The sequence below is a fragment of the Miniopterus natalensis genome, chromosome 19 (genome assembly GCF_054644295.1).
Source record: "Miniopterus natalensis isolate mMinNat1 chromosome 19, mMinNat1.hap1, whole genome shotgun sequence".
NCBI classification, from domain to species: domain Eukaryota; kingdom Metazoa; phylum Chordata; class Mammalia; order Chiroptera; family Miniopteridae; genus Miniopterus; species Miniopterus natalensis.
The window spans coordinates 108,372-131,735 of record NC_142099.1 but is presented as its reverse complement, the minus strand read 5'-3'; the positions used below and the strand labels follow the sequence as shown (position 1 = coordinate 131,735).

General features: G+C 45.7%; 2 protein-coding genes across 6 annotated transcripts; both read left to right on the top strand.

Annotated features, from left to right (window-relative positions):
* Nucleotides 1–6,920: 6,920 nt before the first annotated feature.
* LOC107542814 (putative olfactory receptor 2W6) lies at nt 6,921–7,865 on the top strand. The gene has a single exon (XM_016220265.2). The coding sequence runs from the start codon at nt 6,927–6,929 to the stop codon at nt 7,863–7,865; it is 939 nt and encodes a 312-aa protein (XP_016075751.2). The 5' UTR covers nt 6,921–6,926.
* Nucleotides 7,866–14,569: 6,704 nt separating this feature from the next.
* ZNF165 (zinc finger protein 165) lies at nt 14,570–21,939 on the top strand. 5 transcript variants are annotated; one of them, XM_016220278.2, is made up of 4 exons: nt 14,570–14,669; nt 17,391–17,870; nt 18,109–18,247; nt 19,624–21,939. In XM_016220278.2, exons 2-4 carry the CDS (start codon nt 17,460–17,462, stop codon nt 20,529–20,531), a joined length of 1,458 nt encoding a protein of 485 aa, XP_016075764.2. In that variant the 5' UTR covers nt 14,570–14,669; nt 17,391–17,459; the 3' UTR covers nt 20,532–21,939. The 5 variants fall into 5 exon arrangements, with proteins under 5 accessions (XP_016075764.2, XP_087683815.1, XP_087683817.1 ...); XM_087827689.1 differs by lacking the exon at nt 14,570–14,669 and adding an exon at nt 14,991–15,345 and having other exon boundaries at nt 19,624–21,938; XM_087827691.1 differs by lacking the exon at nt 14,570–14,669 and adding an exon at nt 14,991–15,345 and having other exon boundaries at nt 17,595–17,870; nt 19,624–21,937.
* The last annotated feature ends 1,425 nt before the right edge of the window (nt 21,940–23,364 follow it).

Below are 23,364 nucleotides of genomic sequence, written 5' to 3'. Positions count from 1 at the left end.
GCTCTGGGATCTGCGTTGGTAACCGCAGAACCAGCTCAAATGGCCCTATTCTGGTAACAAGATACTGAGTTGCTTTTCAGAGACAACATGCCCAAGCTGCGAGTCGTGAGGCGCTAGGAGGGACTGACCCCCGGCTGCGCGCGGAACCAGGCCTCGGCCTGCCCCGCTCGGAACCCAAGGATCCGGGACGTGGCCGGAACTTGAACTCCGGCCCTTTCAGAGGGGAGCGCCGGCGGCCGGGAAGCCTGGTGCCGACGCCCCTTCGCCAGGCTCCGACGTCCTCCGGTTAAAGTCGGGAGGCCAGGCTCCCACGTACCTGCTTCGCCTGAACCCTCATAACCCGCCCTGACCCCTGGCTGGGGAGTTGGGGCTTTTGAGCAATAACTTTCCTGGACTCCGGGCTTAGTCTCTGAAAATAAAGCGACTGCTGTCTCCGCCGCGATCCTGTCCAGCGCTCGGCGCCGTCGGCGCTGCGGCGACCCCTGGCCGTTTGGTGACCACTCTCGGCGGTCCTCCCAGCGAGCTCGGGGCTCGAGCGTTCCTTCTATTTTCCCAGACGACAGAAAGAAAGAAAAAGGAGGATTCGCTTCTGTCGAGCAACTTGACTCAGACCACCGGGTCCTACGTGGGGAACCCGGCGCTTCTCTGGAACGATTCCCTTTGCGCTCCGGTTTCCTCGATTCTCAAGTCTGGAAGTTGGCCCAGAATCTCGACCTTAGACTCTCGCCGGTCCTTCCTTTACCCCAAAGGCCCACGGGGGGCGCCCAGGAGGGGCCGCGAAGGCTCGTTTCGCGTTCGCCGCCCCGGCCGCGGGGACAGGGCTCGCCGGGCGGGTGCGGGGGCTGCGCGCCGGCCGGGTCCGCGCGTCCCGGCGCCCGTCGGGCCGCCTGCCGCCCGCCTCCGCACCGTGGCCTCCACGCGGACGAGCGCGGCGCCTCCCGCTCTTCCCCCGCAAAGCCGCGTTTCTCTTCTCTCTCTCTCTGGTTTCCGTCTCAGCAGCCGCTGAGTCGCCCCGGCAGCAGAGGCGGGGAAGACGCCGGCCCAGCCGTCCGGGCCCCTCTTCAGCAGCGGCGGCGAAGCCCAAGCGAGCGAGCTCATGGCTTTGCTTCGGTCACAGGAGACGTCGTTTAGCTCGTATTCGGCGAGACGTCGCGGACAGGCCGAGGAGGGAGCCGTGGGGGAGCGGACGGCCCGGGGGCCGCGAGGGGGCGCTGCAGAGGCCGAGCCCGAGCCCGAGCCCGAGCCCCAGCCGCCCTCCGTCCGGCGGCTACGCGCCTTCCCTTTAGTCCAAATTATTTTCCAGAGAAGATTCAGTTTTTCTTTGTTCGGGAAAGAGGGTGGCACTTTAGTGCATTAGGAGGGTGAAGGGAGCAGGAGCCCCTCAGGCGGGCCCGGGAAGGCGGCTGGCTCAGAGCCGGCCTCGGCGCCGGGACGCCGGCGCGCTTCCCGGGGCGGGCTCCCTGCGGGACTGCGCGGGGCGAGGGCGCCGGTGCTTCGGGGACGCTCTTTCTACGGGAGAGTGGAAGATGACGTCAAGTAGTGGACACTGGACACTAGCCAGTGAGCGGGCTCTTGTGGCCAGTGGGGCGAGAGTTAGTGCGGCAGCGCCGTGAGAGAGGCGGCGTGAAGGACAGCGCTGCGGGAAGACGCAAACGGCTGAGCGGAAGAATTCCGGAGAGATGGCCCAGGAACAGCGATGCTGTCGGGCCTGGCGCCGGGCAGATGTCCAGGGGCAGAATCGAAGAAAAGCGGGTTTGGGGGATGGTCGTGTGTGGGGCTTATGTCATGTAGAATTTAAGGGCGGGGGAGGGGAGGGAAGTATATTGTGAAGGTTTCGTATTATACGGGAAGATGCACACTATTTGAAGATAGGTTTGCATAAGTTAAAGATATATATTGTAAACCTTGGAGGGGCCAAAAAAAATACAACAAAGAGTAGAGATAAAAAAGACTAATAAGAAATACTCGAACCAAAAGAAAATATGAAAAGAAGAAACAAAGTTCAAATAGTACAAATAGCAAGGACGTAGGTTAAAACCCAACAATGTCAGTAATAACATAAAATATAAGTCATCTAAGACCTCCAGCTAAAAGACAGAGATTGTCGGGCTGCATATAAAATTACAAATAGCTTAAAGGTAAAAGACTAGACAAAGACAGACCAGGCAAATACTAACCACTCCTAGGGCGGAATGCCAGGTGAAGGTGATTCCAGAGCAAGGAATATTACCAGGGAGAAAACAAAACAAAACTGCATTTCTTTAATAATAACAATCAATTAGTCAAGGAAACTTAACTATCCTATCTGTTTGTTCCCAATAACAGGGCTTGAAAATACATGTCCTGGAAGAAAAACTAGATCTACAAGGATAGTTTAGGATTTCAATGCTCTCAAAACTGATGAAAGTAGACAGATGATCAGCAGGGAAGAGAAGACTGGAATGGCACTAACAGCCAGCTGGACCAAATTTACATCAACAAAACACTCCCCTACCAACAGCAGAATGCATATTCTTTATAAAGTTGCACAAAACAGTAAACAAAAGAGACCATGTACTAAGCCGTAAAACAAACCTCAATAAGTGTAAAATAATTCCATATGAGGGGGGAAGGAGGGAGGGAGGGAGGGAGGGAGGGAGGGAGGGAGGGAGGGAGGGAGGGAAGAAGAAAAGCAGGTTTGGGAAATGAGGTTCAAAAATGTGATGGATATTTGACATTCAATCTCATGAATACATGCGATAAAAGTTTTATAAGAATTGGTTGTGCACTTCCACAAATGCTACAATAATTTTTAAAAATTAGATTAAATTGCAATAAAAGAACTTGTTTAAATATAATAGCATTTGATGGGAAAGATGACTGAGACATTTATAGACTTCATTTCTTTCTCTGACAGCATTGTCATATTGTCCACGATGTCATATTACAACCTATCAAGTCATATAGTGATGTGCTGGGAAGCAGCTCTCACAATTGCTGGTAACCGTTGAACTGTCCTATTTTATTTCCACAGCTATATTTACATCAGCTACAATTTTAAGTGTATTTGTGATGGACTAGGGGTAGATTAGGGGGTAAAAGTCAGGTGGCAAAAAAAAATTTTTTTTAAACTTGATTCCCAAATGTCTTTGGCTAAGAATTCCACATCCTCCATTGAGCTAATGCCCCCGAGGACCTCGTCCCCTTCATTTCTCAGAGGGACTCATTATCTCAGGTAGAACATTCTTGACAGCATCAAATTCTCCAGGCATTTCTCCCTAGTTTCCATGAGAAAATATTAGGCTGAGATGGTTGTACAAGTTAATAACTTAATTTAAGTATAAGAAGCAACTCTCGGGGGAATGGCTCCTCTAATTGTGCCAAGAAGTTTGGTGGAATATGGAATTAATATTGACTAGTTTTGATTGATCACCTAAATATTTCAATATTTCTGTTGACAGAATACAGTCATTGTATGCCATTTGTTTTCAAATTAATGGTGATGATATAATTTTTTCTATTTATCTTCTATCTCCACCAGTAAAGTTAGTTAGTGGTGTTAAGAATATTGTGTATGACTTTAATCATGTTTATATTTTAAACATAGCATTTGACATGGTAATGACCAGATGTGTCTTGTTTCTATTTGACAAAGGATCTACAAACGGCCACTGAAGTTAGTCATCAATAAGATATTAATAATAATGGTTATTAAGATCTAAATAATATTTTCAATGTACAAGGCACATTTATATGTATTGTCTCATATGTATAAATTAAAATATCCAGTTCTAGAGATGAAATGTGATAGTCATCTCCCTTAGAAGTCTTAAACAGGTAGATACAGAAAATATGCTTTAGAGACGCCTCTTCTTATCTTGCTGGTCCAGGACTGTAACAAGCAGTGAAGTGACCTGAAGGGCGCTGTTGTTTTTTGTCTTTCTTAATTTACACTAATGACAGCTGAAGTCGTTTGTCAGTCAGATACATAGTAACTTTTTTGGGACAATCTTAATTCTACACCGAACTTGGCAAATTGAAATAAGATTATTTTAATATTTTTGGACTCTTTTTGTTTTTGTATTAATTTTAAATGTCAAAGTTAATTTCTCATTTTATCCACCCTCCTCTTGAGTCATCTTAAATAGAAAATATTCAAGTTAAGCTTCATTATTATGGATCTTAAAATGCCACAGAAAACTCATCTGAAGTAAATAAAATGGTGAAGGACTGTGATCAGCCCTTCTTTGTGCCCCAAGCAGGTGACAGAGGACACACATCACAAAGGAAACCAGCACAGGCAGATCCTCACAACCTTTCCTCGATTCTGGGCTCTGTTCTGAATGAAGATTGAGGCTCAGCACTGACTCCTGGTCTTGAGAGATCCAGTGAGGAGGGTTTGATGGTCTCTCTCCATCACTCTCTCTCTCTCCGGTGAATCTGTAGCGTGTGTGTGTGTGTGTGTGTTGGCAAGAGTAATATTTCCTCTGAGACCTCACACTCTCCCAACCCTTGTTAGAGATAATTAGTTCAGGGAATTTTTGAAAAGGAAGTTTTACTCCACAGGGGGAGGCAGAAAAGGAAGCGTCTGGCCCTGAAACCCATAAGTTCTTTCTTTTCAGAATTGAACCCTGGGAACACTGCTGTGTTCCCTGTGCTGAGTGTACCTCTGAGCCACCTCCAGTGTCCTCACTTGGGGCGGGAGGGGGATGTGGGTGCTCAGGGCCCTCAGGTGGTGTAGCTGCTGTTTGCTCATCAACATTCTCCCTTTGTCGGGCTCAGCTGCTGGGCCTGCTGCCTCCCTATCCTCTGTCCTTTCTCACAGATTTCCTGAATCTCATCTTTCCTTTCTCCTCATTTTCACCCTGGTCATCCCACTCGGACTCCTGAGTGAAGTCCCAAGAAAGAGAAAGACCTGTGGACATAGCAAATATGAGGTTGCTGTCAAATTTGGTAAGTTAATGATCCTTTAGGGAGAAACGGGACCCAGGCCTCCATCCAGGCATCTGGTTTTTGTTTTGTAACCGTAGACTAGAGCTGAACCGTGGGCAGTTAGAGGTATTATGCACTTTAATGTAGGCTTGATTAAGTTCTAAAGATGGTGATTAAACATCACTCATTCTGAGAAAGCTGGAGAGGGATTTTGAACTCACTTAACGGAGTTCTTACCAAAACCATGAACTTAAAAACTAGTGGAATCTACTGAACTGGAAAACCTTAAGAATGAAACGCTAATATGGTCTGCTTTGCCGGAGAGGATATTAACGGGTCTCAGTAATCAGGCTGTTCAGCGTAACTTCCAACGTGGAGTCCTGGGTCACTCTGGCCTCTGGGGCTTGTTCTGTAATGTTGAGTAATGACACAGCTGGCTTCTTGGAGCTGCTCTGAGCATGAAATGGAGTAAACTATCTCAAATGCTTAACATTTGTGCCTGGTTCATGAGGTCCATAAACATTGGTTATGTTAATATTTAAATGATTTGTAATTCATATTGTTATTTTTTCTTTCATAATTTGAGATATTTTAAATGTATGTAAATTTACAAAGACTAGTAGAAAAGGTATTCATATACTCCACTATTCAGAATTAATAGCTATTTCTTCTAGTCATACTTCCTTCCAGCTCTTTTTAAAGAAATAGAACATTGTAGATATAGAGCAAGTACCAATCTCTGATTCAGTTTCCCCTCCAGAGACATTCACTATCATCAGTTTGATGTCTCACCCTCCCAGTTTATTTGTATATACATATGTCTTTTTTCTCACATATTATATATGTATATATATGTGTGTGTATTTTCTCAACCATACATGTATATGTAATTATATATATTATATGTATAATTTTCACGTTACAGGAGGTGGAGGGAAAGCCCAAAATTCTGGCTTGATGACAAGTGTTGGTCCTCAGTTATCTAATCCTCAGGTGTCTATCCCCACATGTCATCACATTCGTCCATCACCACTGGAGACTCTTGTTGCAGCCTCTGGAGTGAGGACTTTGACAATCCTATAATTTCCAATAAGGTACAAAATCATGCTAGAACTGTTGCTGGGACACATACCACAACATGATTTAATTAAGGCAAAGCATTCTTAGAGCAGTGGAACCCTATTTTGTGCCCCAGTCACCTGAGAGATGCAATACATCCATTTTAACAAGAGTCACAACTCTATTACTTCTTAATAACTGCTTAGGAAAATATGTAAAAATATCAGAATGAGACTTTGTCCTTGGTTAATGTACATTATACAGTATACTCCCCCAAAGACATAAAAACATTGCCCAACAACTGAAAGTATAAAGTGTCATAAAGATAAAAAAAACCTTTCATTTCTATGGGTTCAAAAGAGATACATAAATAAAATGATCCGTGTAGTTTTCCAGGGAGTGGAGCTCTTTGTAAGAATAAATGTGAATAAGAGAGGAGAAAAGATTTAAAAGAACACAGAATATTAGTTCCACTGGGAGTGAGTTCTGGCTATAGCTTTATTTCTATCTTTTTCCTCTTTATAGGAAAGCATTCTCAGCTTCAGAAAAATCACACAACCCCAGGGTTAAAATACACTGTGTGGATGTAAAACACAATTTCATGAGAGGTTTAGGACAGGGCTGGGCCAGGGGCACAGTAGGGACATGACTCTGGGTTTCCCAGTGTTGATGAGACATTGTTTAGAATGAGATTTCAGCTAACAGCAGGCTGGGTTCTCTGATGCACAAGGTTGGTGAATAATCACAGCCAGGAGCCTGAAAAACTCCCAAATGCTGTGCTCCTCAGACCAAACGATGACTTAATTAACACCGACTGAAATTCTCGGTGGAGCATCCAGCATTTCCAAGGAAGTGTCCATGGTGCCATTTTACCAGCCACCCATTTTGAGGGAGTATATGTGTACTTTTCACAGATACTCATCTTTCCCCCAGCAAGTAACACCTGGTCACAGGTGATGGAAAAGGACAACATCAGTTCCTCTGAAGGCTTCATCCTGGTGGGCTTCTCTGACCGGCCCCGCCTAGAGCTGGTCCTCTTTGTGGCTGTCCTCACTTTTTATCTGCTGACTCTTCTTGGCAACATGACCATCATCTTGCTTTCAGCTCTGGACTCCCGGCTGCACACACCTATGTATTTCTTTTTGGCCAACCTCTCATTCCTAGACATGTGTTTCACCACCGGCTCCATCCCTCAGATGCTCTACAACCTGTGGGGCCCAGACAAGACCATCAGCTACCTGGGTTGTGCCACGCAGCTCTACTTTGTCCTGGCTCTGGGTGGGGTGGAGTGTGTCCTCCTGGCTGTCATGGCCTATGACCGCTATGCTGCTGTCTGCAAACCCCTGCACTACACGGTCATCATGCACCCACGCCTCTGTGGGAAGTTGGCTTCTGTGGCATGGTTGAGTGGCTTTGGCAATTCTCTAATCATGGCACCCCAGACATTGATGCTGCCCCGCTGTGGGCACAGGCGGGTGGACCACTTTCTCTGTGAGATGCCAGCACTGATTGGCATGGCCTGTGTCGATACCATGACCCTGGAGGCACTGGCTTTGGCTTTGGCAATCTTTATCATTCTGGCTCCGCTCACGCTCACCCTCATCTCTTACGGGTACATTGCGCGAGCCGTGCTTAGGATCAAGTCTGCTGCCGGGAGAAAGAAGGCCTTCAGCACCTGCAGCTCCCACTTGGTCGTTGTCTCTCTCTTCTATGGTACAATCATATACATGTACCTCCAGCCAGCAAACACTTATTCCCAGGACCAGGGCAAGTTCCTTACTCTTTTCTACACAATTGTCACTCCCAGTGTTAACCCCCTTATATACACACTGAGAAACAAAGATGTCAAAGAGGCCATGAAGAAGGTGCTAGGGAAGGGGGGTGCAGGCATATAGTAAAATGTGATCAAATTTTGTGATTCTCTTTTGACCTATCTTCCCTGCATGTTGTTGGACCTAACAAATAAAGGAAACTCTGACAGTATGGACTGAAGAGACACTTGATGAGATGGGCAGCGAATTCAGTGGGTCAGCTAGGCTGAGGAAATGCAGTGTTCCCGAGTTGGACCCAGCGGTGAGCTCTGCTTGCAAAATAGCAGACATGAATGTAGACACCAGGCATTTTTGTACCTGTGCCAGCTTCCATGACAATGATTGGACTTAGTAGGTCCTCAACATATATAAAAAGAAAGCACTTAGAAGTAGGGAAATACTTATTCTCTCGAGAAAGTTCAAAGGTAGTTTTATAATAAGTGCCAAAGGCCTGAATGAAAGGTAAAACACATTGTTCGATTCTCTAGCACTCAGTACCTCCAACACGGACTCCTAACGGGCCACGTGTATTTTGAATCATTTCTGTAATCGAGTTTAATGACATTGATGTTTGACCTTCTGAGGCAATAGAAAGTGAAGAAGAAAGAATGTAAAGATCATGAGGCATTTGCTTCATATAAGAGGAAGAATTTCTGGCTTATATTTAATACTTAATAGTTTATTAATGACAAAAGAAGGGCAAAGGGTCTTCTTGCTTAAAATGTTTGAAGGTTGTTCACCTCCACTTTCCTCATATGTTGTCAGGATGGTCTTGGACAGAGATAGGGAAGAGCAGGATGGACTTCTGGGGGCTGTTGGCATCTTCATGATTGGAGGACCTTGGCTTCTTTATCCTCACATTGGTGGCGGCAACCCCTCCCCAGGCATAACGAAAACTGATTTGAATGGTTTGTGTCAAATAAATGAGTCTCAAAAGCAGCCATATTTCTTCAGGTCTGAAATATTATCAGATGGATGAACCTCATCTCGTAATCTGGGAAAACGTGTTGCATTAAAATTTCTGCAAGTGGATAGGGTTCCAAAATGTGAGGGTATCGCCAAGAGTGTCACTAGATACCGGATAAAAGGCTGCCTTAGCAATTTCTCAGTTAAACTCCTTCAATATCTTTAAGAAACTTAAGGTCAATCTAGAGCCCTCAGGGGGAAAAAACACAAATACCTAATAAATTGTTCTCAAAATATATCATTTTCAGATACAATGTGCATATTTTCCTATTCTGAGCACTAATTCTTACACTTTTTTCAGATAGAATAGATTTTATTTTAAATTAGTTAGGGCTTGTAAGAATGGGTTTGGGTTTAGTTTTGGTTATAGAAAATATTCTGTTATTTTTGAAAGAAGATAGAAGTTTAGAATGCAGTTGATTCTTCCTACGATAAACTCAGTAAGAGGTGATCCTGAGCCATGATGATGTTTCTTAAGGGCATGAATAACGCAGTCCACATCCAGAATGTGGAGCCTCGTCCTTGTGGCTTAGCATTGCCCATCCCTGCTGTTACAAATAAAGATGACATCAACATTCTGTGTGTTATCTCCTGGGTATATGTTGAAGAGTTTATCTATAGATACAAAATTTCTCAGACATGGTATATGTGACTCTTCAGTTTTATTATATATCACCTGTTCCCACTTATTTATATTTCTCTATTTTATTTATTTTTAAACAACATGTACATAGTTGTCAAAAACTAAGAAATGTGTACTAATAGTAAACAGAGATACATGAAGGAGAAATAAGGTAGAGTCACAATTTTATTGTCAATATAAAGTTGATACTTTTGCCCTCATATTTTATTCAATGAAAAATTACCTATGCCTATTTTTCCCCCAAAGTGTTCATTGTAAATGATAGCAAGTCTTCACCGAGCCTATTACTATCCTTTATAAATTAACTGATACAGTCAACAAATATTGATTAACTATGTACTAAGAGTTTGCTAGGAACATGGCAGTGAACACAATACTTATGGGAAGTGAAAACATCACAGAGTGGATGAGCCATTGACAAACACAACAGAATCAACAACAGTGTTACTGGGAGAGGGTAGCTCTGCTCCACACTGGCTAAGACCCTGCTCGACAAAAGGCCATCCCAAAGGGAGGGACAGTTGTTCCAGTGATGTTTGGAAAGTTGGGATGTGATATAGTTGGGTGAATCCCAGGGTTGCTGAGTGGCTCTAAGGCCCCCTTAAGCTGGGTGAACCCAGTAGTGACAGGTGCCGACACCATTCTCTCCCATGGCAGTCAGTCCCTAATCAAGGGTTTTCCTCCAAGACAGATAGCCCTAGAGATTGCTCCATTTTGTGAACAATAATGAAACCCTTTTGAAACTTTTAAATAGCCATATGCATGTGGAGAACATGTTAATGAGTTCCACTCTTAGAGCTGGATCCCTGTGGACACCCAGAAAACAAGAAGGTCATTTTATCAGGAGCTCCTTTCTAATAACTGTTCTAATAAGATCTCTAGGGTTTTGTTCTTCCAACTTCTGTCAAGAACTGCAGAAGTTGAAAATCACTCCCCTGCCAATTCTAGTTTTAAAAATTACTCACTGGCTACATCATCCATGATCTCTTAAGACTTTCCACCATTATCCAGAGGGAATCAATGAGTCAATGTAGCCATATTTCAATTTTACCAGGAAGCAGAAATGGCCTAAGAAAAACGATTTTTGTTAATAGTTCCAAGCATTTCTCACTCCTCAGTTTATCTGATCTGTGATTCCATCCATCCTTTCTCAGCTTTAGAACCTGTCAGGGTAGATAGGGCAATTGTTCGATGAACTGACAGACTCTATTTTCTTTTCACTCACAAATGGGGGAAATGACTCAGTATTCTGTATGTTCTTCATAGTTATTTACATTCATTAATTTTATGTTCATATGAAGAACTGCAAAATATTTAAAAGCAGAGAACAAAGTACTGTTATATCTAGTCTTCCTTCCGAACTTATGTGCACCATTACATTGAAAAAGGGAAAAAAGAAAACTAAGCTGATTTGTTTAAGTAAAAAAACACACACAAAACCTAGTAGTTTGTGCAAAAATGCTTTTGGTGTCACTGTGTTTACAGGTTCCACTTGAGCCCACAGAATTAACATGAAGTTTAATTTACAGGGAACATACAAATATCTAGTGGAAGCTGTGCTAGATTTTACCAATCAAATTGTGATTTGGGCCAGTTCTGCAAATAGTTTTTCTGCTTTGATTTTGAAAAACATTTGTTTTCTCTAACTAAATGTCACTCTGAGAAAGAGATAAAACTATTTTTTTTCTACTAAAGTCCAGGGTGTTGTGAGAAAACAATGGGGTGGTTGATTTGTGTGGTTACATTAATGTGGGTCAGAAAACTGGGCAGCTGGAGAGCCCTGGAGCAATGTGATCCTGAGTCACAAATGCAGACTCCTGGGCTCTAGAAAAGATGTAGCTGACCACCGTGGTTCCCGTGCTTGAGGAGTGAGATGCAGAGATATATAATCTTTGTGAGGTTAAGATTGTTCTGGAGTCAAACCTAAATATTAAACTCAAGCTAAATTATGTTTATTTCCTTCCAAAATTTTATGTAACTCTTTTAAATGTTAAAGTAGCATATACCCATGGTTATAGGTTACATTTTTATATGGTTATGTGTTAACATATTTTTAATTTGGAAGAATTATGGTATTCCAAGATTTTCTCTAAGAATATACTCCTATGTTCTCTTCTGCAATCCAGCTAATTATCCAAAGGAGTGTGCAGGCCCCATGATTGCAACAAGAAATCATTTCTGATGCTAAGAAATTGGTACTCAATCTGGGTCTCTAAGAGCTTCCAAATCTACACTGTTAATCTTCCCGGCAGCAGGACGTGTCTGCCTGACAACCTCCTGCAGGTGGGGTATTTGGCCCCAGTGGAGGTAGACAGAAGGAGGAATGCTACTGTGATTTTCTATTACAGTTGCCTCTTTTCTCCATAACTCCTGTGGTTATTACCCCTTTTACCTTCTCTCTGAGGCAGCGATACACCATTACTCTATCACTTTAGTCAAATTGTAAGAAAAAGAAATCACATGGCTTTTAAAACTCCTTGTCTTCTGGAAGAAACTACAACTCACACATGGAAGGCAATTCTGCTTGCTTGTCATTCTGTCTTCACAGGTTGAGATCTGTAATCACTTCTATACAGCTTCTGGTGCATCAATCTCATCTCACCTTGTCATTACTTTCTACCTCTACTATAATGCATCCTTATACCACAGTAATAAGAGTAGAGTCGTCCTTGATGACTTATCTGTTCCTTAAAAACACCAATATTCAGTGGTTTTCACAAACTATAGATGAAATATTCTTCATTTCATTCTTACCAACTGTACCAATGATGTAAAAGGAAAGCAATGGGAAAATCCAGTGACAGCTCAGTATCAGTGGGCTTCCCTGATACTCCAGGCTCTTCATAGTCAATTTTACCCCATACTCAGTTGCCCTGTTGGGAAATCCAACAATCATCCTTGTATGCATGTTAGACTCTCAACTTCATACCCCAATGTACTTCTTCCTGGCCAATCTTTCCTTCCTGAATCTCTGCTTCAGAACCAGTCACACCCCACAGATGCTTGTCAACTTGTGGGGCCCTGACAAGACCATTAGCTATCACCATTTGCAGTTTCCACATCCAGCTGTTCTCTTTCCTGTTTGGGGGTGGGGGGTGGTGGGGGGAGGTCAAGGGCAGCTTTGAGCTGCCTTGGCCTGTAACCACTGTACCACTATGCTGCCTTCTGCAGGCCCCTGCACTGTGCCGCTCTCATGCACCCCCAGCTGTGCTTACGACTGATGGCTCTGGCCTGGGGGAGTGGCCTGGTAAAGGCCATTGTCATGTCCCCACTGACAATGACTCATCTATACCTTAGAAATAGGGAGGTGACAAGGGCACCAGTGGACAGGACAGGTGTGCTGAGATTTTTTTTTTCAAACACTACCATTTATTTTGTGCTTATAATAACTTTAGCCAATGGGCAAACACTCTTGGATTTTTAAAAATAGGGGTAGCACAGAAGTGTATCCAGAGTCAGTATGAATCAACTGCAGCTACACCTAATATGCATGTATCTTAGTAAAAAGAATTAACTCCCAGAAGAAAGGTGAGATGACATAGACATAAAATATATATTACAGATTGTATTCAACTTAGTTAATAAAGAAACCAGGCAAATGCAATAACCAGTTTTTTAAAAAGTCTCAGTGGTTTGATTCCAGGTCAAGGGCATGCACCTGGGTTGCAGGTTTGATCCCCAGTTGGGACAGGGCTCGTGCAGGAGGCAACCAATGAATGTGTCTTGAATTCTCAGATGGATGTTTGTTTCTGTCTGTCTGTCTCTCTGTCTCTCTCTCTTTCTCCCTCCCTTCCTCTCTCTCTAAAATCAATAAAAATATATTTTAAAAAAGAAAAGGATATTTGGGACTATAAAGATCTAAAAACATCTATCTACATTAGGTTAGTTTTATATGCACCTTTTTGGGAGCTATCTTGAAGTTAGTTAGGCTAGTCCAAACACATTGCCAGCTCTAAAGTTACTGGATCGCCATGTTCATCCAGCTATTTAGTATTGCTTGAGCATGGTCCTACAATAGCATCAGAAAATGAATAATTCAATTCTATCATATTCAAAATGTTAGCCATACAGTAATTTTTAAATTCTCTTTGTCTTCAACCTCCTGTGACAATCTTCCCTGGTGGATGAAACTCCCCGGGAGGGGATTTATGACAATGGAATTGCTTTTGGAGTTCCTGTCTTTAGGCAGATAAGGGGAGTTCAGAGCAAGCCTCTGTTTGCTGTTTTTCAAGTGTATGTTTTGGGGAGGCCTATTCTGCTACCTGTCAGGAGATGATGGAACTTCAGCTTTCATAGCAGCGCCAGGGCTGCTCTATTGAGAACAGACTGGGGGACCCTGGCAGAAGCAGTGGGACCCCTTGAGGTGACTGCAGTGATCCGGGCCCGAGGTGCTGGTGTATCTGCCCACCTCTAGGAGAAAGGACGAACGCAGCGCTACATTCACGACTGGAATATTATGGTCATGAGAATTAATTTAAACTCAACAATATGGATAAATCTTAGTAACACTGTGGAGTGAGAAGAAGCAAACAGCATCCCACCTGTGACATGATGCCTTTTAGGTCGAACCACCTATTGTTTGGACATGAGTGTGTAATAGAACTTTTTGCTGTACTTATTTTTCAGTCACAGTTTACACTCAACATATTTTGTGTTACTTTCAGGAGTACAGCATAGAGGTTAGACAAGCATATATTTTATAAAATTGTAGAATTATCTCGTTTAAATGAAAGCAGACAATAAACACAAAATATGTAATAGTGGCTCCCTCAGACGGGCGGGCAAGGGTAGCGAATGCAACTTATTGCTAATGGTGTAGTTCTCTGCACAGGGAAAGGGATCCAAGCGCGTCCACACTTGAGAGCCGGGGCTGTGAGCAACTCCGCACAGGTGCGCCCGGGGCGCGGGTGAACCCAGGTCCCGAGGAGCCGGGGCAGCTTCGCAAACGCGCGGTGCGCGGCGTCCCCGTCACGCGCGCTTCGCCTCTTCTGCCCCGACTGAGGTCGAGGCCCCGACCGCGCAGGCGCCGGCGCGCAGGTCAGGACCCGGAAGCTGAGGCGAGACTCCGCCTCCTTCAAGCTCCGAGAACCTCGGGACTTTGGCGAAGACCCCTGGGAAATGGAGTCCGAGCACCGAGGAGACCCGGGGCCTTCTGGGAATCGCAGCCCGAAGCTGGCGCGTCTTCCGCGCACACTCAGAGCTGTCCGTGGAGAGAAACGGGTGACGCGGCACCGTCCTTCCACCGGAAGTGTCCGGTCGGAGCCAGCCCTACGGGAGAGGTGAGTGCGAGCTTGGGGACCCGGGCGTTCGGCCTTTTGTCCCCTGCAAACACCTAGTCCTCGCATGTCCCCGTCGGGGCTGCAGCCCGGCGGCGCTCTGTCCGCGGACCTCAGGAATCCCGAGGAGGGGGTGGAACTGGGCTCGGCGCCCGGAGGGAGGAGCGTGTGGTTTCCATAGTTACCCGCGGGGCTCGCGTCACCACGCCGGCCAGGGGGCGTGGGCAGGGGAGGCGGCCTTCCTGCCGAGCGCTTCGGGGGCTCTCGGGCGCGGAGCGGCGTCTGGGCCGGGCCTGCCGCTGGTGCCCGCAGCCCGCCCGGAGCGCCCGCTTCTCGCGGGAGGAGTCGCCGCCCTTTCGGAGGCACCGGTGCTCGCAGCTCCGGCTGGTGAGCGCGTCCCGAGGGCGGGGCCGCGGCGCGCCGCGCAGACCCCGCCCCTCCCCGCGTGCTGTCTGTCCCGCGGCCTCTGGCGTCTGTCCGCGCGTCGGCTGAGCGGTGTCTCCCCGACGCGGGGATCGCGAGGTGCTCGCGGAATGTTTATTAACTCGAAGCTAGTGAGACAGTTAAAAGCCAGCCGACCCCAAGGACTGAGCAGTTCTCCCTGGAGCTGTGGACTGTTTTAAGTGGGTGCGAACTGAGGAGACACCTGCGGGCAGGACTTCACTGGAGGAGGTGACAGGTGCGTGCGACCGCTGCTTAGCAGGAGAGCTGGACCGTAAGGGGGTCGTGGGTCCGGTCAGCAACTGTGCTGAGTGACACGATGCCCCTGAAGTATCAAAACCGTCCAGGCGACCGGGAGGGACAGTCTCACCCGCCACGGCGCTGACCACTCCCCCGTGCCCTTGCCAGCGTCGGGTCTCACACCCACTCAGTCTGTTTCCAAGGTTCAGTCTGAGCAGGATTCTGCAAGGGTCGTACTGCTGAAGAATTAATCCTGATGTTTGTCTTCATCTTCCCTTCCTATGGCTCTTGTCTCAATCTGTTTCCATCCCTGCCTCCTTCCCATTAACATCTCATGACATCTGTTAGAAATGTTTTTCCAAGTGGGTGTGTCATTATCATCTTAAGTATAGAATATTCAAAGCAAAAGCATCTCAGACTTTCCTCAATTCCAGTTTTATCCAATAAATCAACAAATATGGGAACTTAAGAGTGGATATTGAAAATGCACAGTGCTTTACCTCATGGACCTCCAGTCAGTTGATGAAGAAAAACAGCCAAACAACTAACAGTAATATGAGGTGGACATGTGTTCCCAGGGGCTGTGCTGACACCTTTTCGACACAGTGGACTCTTAGCCCTCCACCTGCTAGGCCCTGCAGACCTCTCCCAACACCTGCTGGCCATCCCGCCTCTCAGCTCCTGCCCCTTCTTGCCTTTCTGAATCTTTCTCACCCTTTAGCATCCAGTGTACCCCCCCCCCCCCAACACACACAACTCTGGGAAATATTTGCTACGACGTGTACACAGACACTCATTCTCTCCCTACCTTACACCTGTTAGTCTGTTCAGCTTCACCATACAGCGTGTTTAGTACTAAAGCTTAAAGCACTTATCAAGCATTTTCAGTGTGTCATGTGGAACATGTTTTATTTTAGTGGTTTATATCCATGTGTGTTTTGTGTCATTCCAAAGATTTTGCAAATTTCTTGCAAACTCAAACGCTCTATTTCAATTCCTTATAGCTGTACATCAGAATACAGATTTTCCAGGCGCACCTCATGCTAACCAAGTCAGCATCCCTAGAGCTGGGCCCAGGAATCTGTTTCTGACAAAGTTCCCACGTGGCGATTAGGCAGTGAGCCCAGCTCTAAACCCAGCCTACGCTGGGAACCACTGAGCTACCACTCCTAGCCCAGTGCTTTGTGTGTGTTAACATTGTTAATAAAGTGCTTGTCAGTGGGACACCCAGAAGCCAACTTGATGGAATGTTTAGTGGGCAGACCCAAAGGATTGATGTTTGCATTTCGCTATTGTGCTCCAGGCTTCACCTCTAAATTCCTGCCATTCAGTGTTTCAGTTCAGAAACTAGACAGACCATTCCCGTGTGCTCACAAGTCTTGGGGATCTAATATTCAATAACTAGACGCGCAGAAGACCTATGAAAGTTATGTTGCTGGTTTATGATATTTTATTTTATCGGTAAGATGGTTAGCCTCAATGTCAAAGATTCCATTGTTTGTGACTTCTTGTCTCCCACGACCTCGTCAGGTTCCACCTATTCTTCAGAAGTTAGTTTTTAGGTAGCTTTCCCTGACCATTGTGACCTCTGTGCTCTTTCCTGTTTCCAACCTTATGAAGCTCTTCTCTCATTTGTCCCTGGTCCTTATTGTCTGTGTAACTTAGAAATAATTTAATTGCATGTGGCATGTTAACATTTAATACTGCCTTGTATTTATATTATATTTAATGTTTCTCGTTTAAATTATCTTGTGTGTGTTTTGTTGTTGTTTTTGAATTTTTATGAGTTTATTTTAGCCAAACTGATAGCATATGCCAGGAGCAAGATCTCAGATGCTCCCTAAATTATCGTGCTTTTAAGTTTAAATTTTAAGCTGTTTTGAGGTAGGAATTATATAACAGTTGTATTCACAAAGCAGACATTTCAGTGTTCTTACACATAGTAAGTACATCTTTGTGTAATAGAAAACATCTATTTCCATAATGTGATCTTTCATCTTCTAGACAGTAATAGTAATTTTTTACAACCCCCCCCCCCCCCAGGAGAGCTCTTGAAACTAAATAAGACCCTTCACAAAGCAGAACTGGGCTTTCTGATCATTCTATCCCAAGATGATGACAGAGTCAAAGAAAGCTGCAGCTCAGAATCCTCCGGAGGAAGAAGGGCTCCTGAGAGTGAAGGTAGAGGACGAAGGTTTTGCCTGGGAGCAGGATGCTTGCTCACAGAGAAGTGATTCTCTCAAGCAGGAGCTGTGCCGGCAACTTTTCAGGCGGTTCAGCTACCATGATGCACCTGGGCCACACCGGGCGCTGAGCCGGCTCCGCGAGCTCTGCCGGCTGTGGCTACGGCCCGAGACGCACAGCAAGGAGCAGATGCTGGAACTGCTGGTGCTGGAGCAGTTCCTGAGCATCCTGCCCGTGGAGCTGCAGGCCCGGGTGCGGGAGCAGCACCCGGAGAGCGGGGAGGAGGCCGTGACAGTGCTGGAAGATGTGGAGAGTGGCAGCAGTGAGGCCACGTCTCAGGTACAGAGGGTATGGGCAAGCCAAGACCACGAGAGTGGATGACATCCATAGTGGGAGACGGAGGAGCTCCTAGTTCAGGGTGCATGTATGTCTCCTTTGCTCTCTGTTTGTTACTATGTCACATCTTACAGCTGAGTCCGATTTGGTTCTTCCTTCAGGAGGTTCTCTTCATTTGGGGAAGATGTTTCATTCCAGCAGGGACTCTCTCATAAGCCCAGATACACTTTATTTTTCTCAGGTTCCAGTCCCTGGACATGGACAAGAAATATTCAGGAGAAAGGTGGCACCTCCTAAACCAGCACTTACTGTCCAGCTCCAGCTAGTGGAGGCCAAGGACCTTCAGGGTTCTTCAGAACCCCCTCTCCCACTGGACTGTGGTAAGTCCATGGCACTAGAGGTGTGGGACAGATTGCCCCAGTAGCTGTAGGGGTCCTTTGTCACCCAAGGAGAAGTTGAGAACGTTTTTCCCTCTGTGGTGTTAGTCATTAGAGAGAGAGGGAGAGAATATTCTCCCTTTTCCAGAATATTTCCAGAACATGCATGTTTTTATCTATGAGTAAATTAAAGAAAACTGAAGGAGTTGAGAAAATGTCAGGATGAAAAAAGGGGAAGAAACAGCAGCAGAAACAGAAACTGTTCATAGAGAGAGGCATGTTCAGAGTACAGCTGACAGAGCAAGATCCATGCTGTGGCCTTTCCTTCTGGGCTTTCCATCTTATAGAGCTCTCTCATGTTTTTATAGGAAGTTGGCCATACTTCTGGTGACACCTCCATAGAATACTCACCACTGTTCTGAAACTCCTGTTTACAAGTTCACGGACTTGACATCATGTTAGCTGTGAGAGACACTAAAAACAAACTCAAGAATAACATACAGTAATTTTTTTAAATACCTAGATTCTGCTTTCAAGTTTGTTCTGGAAACATTTCCATCCACACTGTCTAAAAGTGGACCTTCCTCCACCCTAAGACCAGGGCTACCTAAACCCCTTCCCTACCCTAGCATCTTCGAGAGAAAGGATCCCCTGTAACAAAGGGGCTGCTTGATTCCAGCATGGTACAGAGTCACGAGCTAAAAGGGAAGAATTGTGAGGGCTAGACCATAAGTGGTTCCTGTTGTGGAGGAAAAGAGATTGAAGGTTCGTGGTGGGGTGTTAGAGGGTGACAGGGTTTCATGACAGTCTGGCAATGGTGTTCAGGATGACTAGGAAAAAAAATAGTTCAGAGGCAAAACAGCTACCTAGATAGGAAATGGTGATGTAGCAGAAATGTCAAGAAAGGGATGTATGGAGGGAATGTTTAGTAGAAAGTGCTGAGAGGACTTGGTTACTGTGGAAGAAGTGGACGGATGGATAGATGGGCGGATGTTTTCTGCTCCACATATGCATACTCGAAGCCTAACCATAGGCGTGAATCCTAGACCCAGAGTCCCCCAAGACCCCTCAGTCTCACTCATAGTTCTTTCTCCTTCCTTTCTCTTCCTCCTTGTTCTTGCTGGTGGTGATAGTCTTTCCAGTCTTTTCTGTTTCATCTGCTCATCCCTGGGAGTCTGTCTCCTCTCTCTGCTAACCGCTGTACATATGACCTGCTTGTACTGATGTTTTCTTTTGTGTCCTCCTTGCCTCTCATTTGAAAGGCCACGTTTTTAGAGTGGCTGAGTGAAGTAGCGACATTCTCCTGGGTGTATCTGAACAATTTCTTTTCTTCTAGCTCAGCAAACAGGTATTTATCTCTTTTATCATTATCATTTTAGATAATGAGAGTGAAAACAGTGGGTCTATCCCAAACCTGGACATTCATGAAAAAATGAACTCACAGAGAAGTTTATCAGGAAGACCTTCGGGATTTGCATCAGAGGAATCTCCGGAGCCTCAGGACGTCTCCAAGTCTGCAGGCCGGATAAAGTGGCAGCAGGAAAACGAACCTGGGGAGCCTCGGAGACCATTGTCTGCTCAGGATGGAGGTTTTAGCAAAATCCTCACCCACAAAAATATACTCTCAGGTGAAATATTAAGTCATGGTGGATGTGACAGAAGTGTAAACCTGAACTCAAATGAATTTACACACCAGAAATCTTGTAAACATGGTACCTATGACCAAAGTCTCAAGTGGAATTCAGGTTTTATTAAGCATCAAAGAATTTATGCTGGAGAAAAAATTCCCCAATGTGGAAAATCTCTCAAGCACCCAAATCTTACTAAACAGACCACAGTTCTCAGTGGGGAGAAAACCCATCAGTGTAGCGAGTGTGGGAAAGCTTTCAGACACAGCTCCAAGCTTACCAGACACAAGAGGATCCACACTGGAGAGAGGCCCTATGAGTGTAAGGAATGTGGGAAAGGGTTTGGGGGGGGCTCCGATCTCATTAGACACCAGAGAGTCCATTCTGGGGAGAGACCCTTTGAATGCAAAGAATGTGGGAGAGCCTTCAGCCTGAACTCACACCTCATCCTGCATCAGAGAATCCACACCAGGGAGAAACCCTATGAATGCAGCGAGTGTGGGAAAACCTTCAGAGTGAGCTCACACCTCATTCGACACCTGAGAGTCCACACTGGAGAGAAACCCTATGAGTGCAGCGAGTGCGGGAGAGCCTTCAGTCAGAGCTCACACCTCAGTCAGCATGAGAGAATTCACAAGAGGGAAAGCCTATTCACGTGAGGAACTTAACTTCATAGGGAATGCTAAGGAAATAGCAAAATGTGGAAAACACAGAATACAAAATAAATACTGGTGGGTTGAGTGACTGAACAACCAGTGTCTCTTTCCTCTCTCTGGGTCTCTGGTGCGCTGTCCTGTGTGGGGCCACGACCTCCGTGTGCTTCCTGTGAGGCTGGGCTGTCAAACCAGAAGAGCAGAGTTGGGGGAGGCGAGTAAATAGGATATCTAGCAGTGGAGAGATAGGAAAAAGAAGGACCTTCTTGGAAAATAACCTTGATCACAGTGTGGGGGAGATTTAGGTAGAATATGGTCCTCAGCCCTAGTCAGTGGTTCTGGACAACAACACTGCTCTATAAGTGAAGACAGAACCTGAGGGTCATGTGAAATGAGGACATAGGTGGTGATGGCTTTCCAGCACGTGGGGTGGAGTCGCATCGAGGTTGTGCCAGGAAGTACAACCAGAAGAAGAGCAGCCAAGGCAAGAGGCCAGAGTCAGAGATTCCAACAGACAGGAGGGGAGTGGAAGGAAATGAGGCAGGAGGTGGGGACAGGTGAGGAATGTGTTCAAATGGAATTGAACCTAGATTTGGAGGATGCAGACAGAGCCCTGAAACTGGGACCTTCCTGCCCCATGTGCTGTGGATTCGTGGGCACTTTCGTGTGCTGAATGGACAGAGACTGCAGTTCTGCAGGCCTCTCAATAGCAGCGGGTTCTCTAACCACTAGTGAGTGTGGAAGGGAGTTAGTACCAAAAGTAAAGGTCCTGAAACTTTAAACCAGCCAGAAGCGCATCTACTCAAATGCCTTGTTTATCCTGTAATATCCTCATTTCATTGAAGAAAATTCTGGGTATAAAGGAATTCAGTTGTCAGCAGTTACAAGGTCATGAGGTGAAAAGCAGGATTCTCCAAACCTACAGCTGCTCACCCGGAGACACAGTTAAATCACTACCCCAAGGTGCCTGGCCTGCTGCAGACAAGAGTTATGACTCTGTCTAAAGGATTATCTCCATACGAGGGTTTGACTTTGGAAAAATTGCCATGTCAAGAGGAAAAGACCTCAAAGTGCTTGAAGTGTTTCTCATGCTCTTTCCCACAGCATCCTTTTTATTACTGAATTCTTAATGAAACTGCTTCAGTGTGTAGCCACTTGGGCAGTCTGGCTGCTTCTCAGAGTTGAACCACCTGGAACCTCTCTCACTCTCATCACATGCTGGAGTTTCTCTCCTCTGTGGATTCTCAGATGCTGGACAAGGCCAGTGCTTCTGCTAGAAGCTTTCCTGCATTCTTCACTTCAGGGGAGCGGGGGGGGGGAGGGAGGTCAGGGGAGCAGCAAAATGAGGTTTTCTCACACTTATTACAGCAATTCAGTTCTCCCCAGTGTGGGTTCTCTCATGTCCAGAAAAGTGGGAATGTCCTACAGTCGCCACAATTGGGAGACTTTTCTCCCATATGATTTCTCATGTTTTTGATAAGATTTGAATTCCAGGTGACATTTCCCCGACATTTATCACCTGTTTGTTTAAAGCTTCTCCGCAGTTGCGTGCCTTGTGCATCCCCAGTGAGTCACGTGTGCTGGTCTCACCTCAAAGGTGGCGACTTACCTGCTCCGTCACCGACTCCCTGCGTGCTCAGAAGTCCTGTGGTCAGAAGCTTGGCTTAATGCTGTTGTCCCAGTCTTGAAATTCTTAACTTTATCTTTTTTTGTTTTGTTTTTTTGGTTAATCCTGACCCAAAGATATCTGTTCCCATAGATTTTTAAAGAGAGTGGAAGGGAAGGGGGAGTTGTGGAGAGAAACATTGATGTGAGAGAGACACATTGATTGGTTGCCTCCCACATGTGCCCCGACCAGGGCAGAGATTGAACCTGCAACCCAGGTACATGCCCTTGACTGGGAATCCAGCCAGGGCTCTTAATTTTATGTTTAAACTTGTGCGTTGTACGTGAATTAAATAGGACAATGGAGCATGTGCCTGACCAGAGGGGACGTCTGTGTTTCTTGGCTCCCCCATTCATTTTGAGCATTTGTGTCCCCCAAGAGCACAAATTTCAGTGGGCCCATGAGTCGTGGGAGTTCAGTGAGGCTTGGAGTATGAAGGGGAGCAGAGGAGCCCACCCCAAAATAGGCCACTTTGGCATGTGAATTACCTTGAGCTGAAGGAAGTTGAGACCCAGCAGACTCAGGAAAAACTTTTACCTCCCCCTTTAACAGCTTAAAAGCATTTAGATAGCGGGCCTGTCCCAGAGAGAGAGTTATTAATAGAGTTAACGTTTATCTGAATGACCTGTGTGTAGGACTGGGGAACCATCTGACTACTAAACATCAGCTCTTATCTTCCTATGAATCGCCTCCTCCCCTTTGGAGCCCCTGGCCCCAATCCCATTCCTTAGCTTTGGATGGCAGACAAGCCTCAATTGCCTGACTGCCTTTGGGTCTTATACTTTAGGGTGTTTCTGTATGTACAAAATTAAAATTGTTTTTCTCCTGTTAATCTTTCTTATGTGAATTTGATACTAGACCAATAAAAGAACCGAGAAGGGAAATTTTTCCACCTCTACACATACAAGGTAAGCATGTTAGGTCTGAGTCAGTCAAGTGCTGACAGCCAGGTGAGACCATACTTTCTTCTGCAATCAGGACTTGCTTATATATCAGAAAGATGGCAAACGGCGACGTCTGAGAAACAGGAACAACCAAGGAGCCCTACAGTATTCTTCCTTATTTGTGTTACTTCCCTGTGTTACTCGACCACTTACAGAAAATGGCAACACAGAAGGAAAGGGAAGGAGAGCAACCCTCTGTCCCCTTTACTGTCAGTCTTTGCTCATCAGG

Excerpts from the sequence above, each read along its gene's own strand:
- LOC107542814 (XM_016220265.2), top strand. The coding sequence starts at position 6,927 with ATGGAAAAGGACAACATCAGTTCCTCTGAAGGCTTCATCCTGGTGGGC.
- ZNF165 (XM_016220278.2), top strand. The coding sequence starts at position 17,460 with ATGATGACAGAGTCAAAGAAAGCTGCAGCTCAGAATCCTCCGGAGGAA. Across the intron at positions 17,871-18,108 it reads GCAGTGAGGCCACGTCTCAG|GTTCCAGTCCCTGGACATGG; the intron begins GTACAGAGGGTA and ends TATTTTTCTCAG. Across the intron at positions 18,248-19,623 it reads CCCTCTCCCACTGGACTGTG|ATAATGAGAGTGAAAACAGT; the intron begins GTAAGTCCATGG and ends TTATCATTTTAG.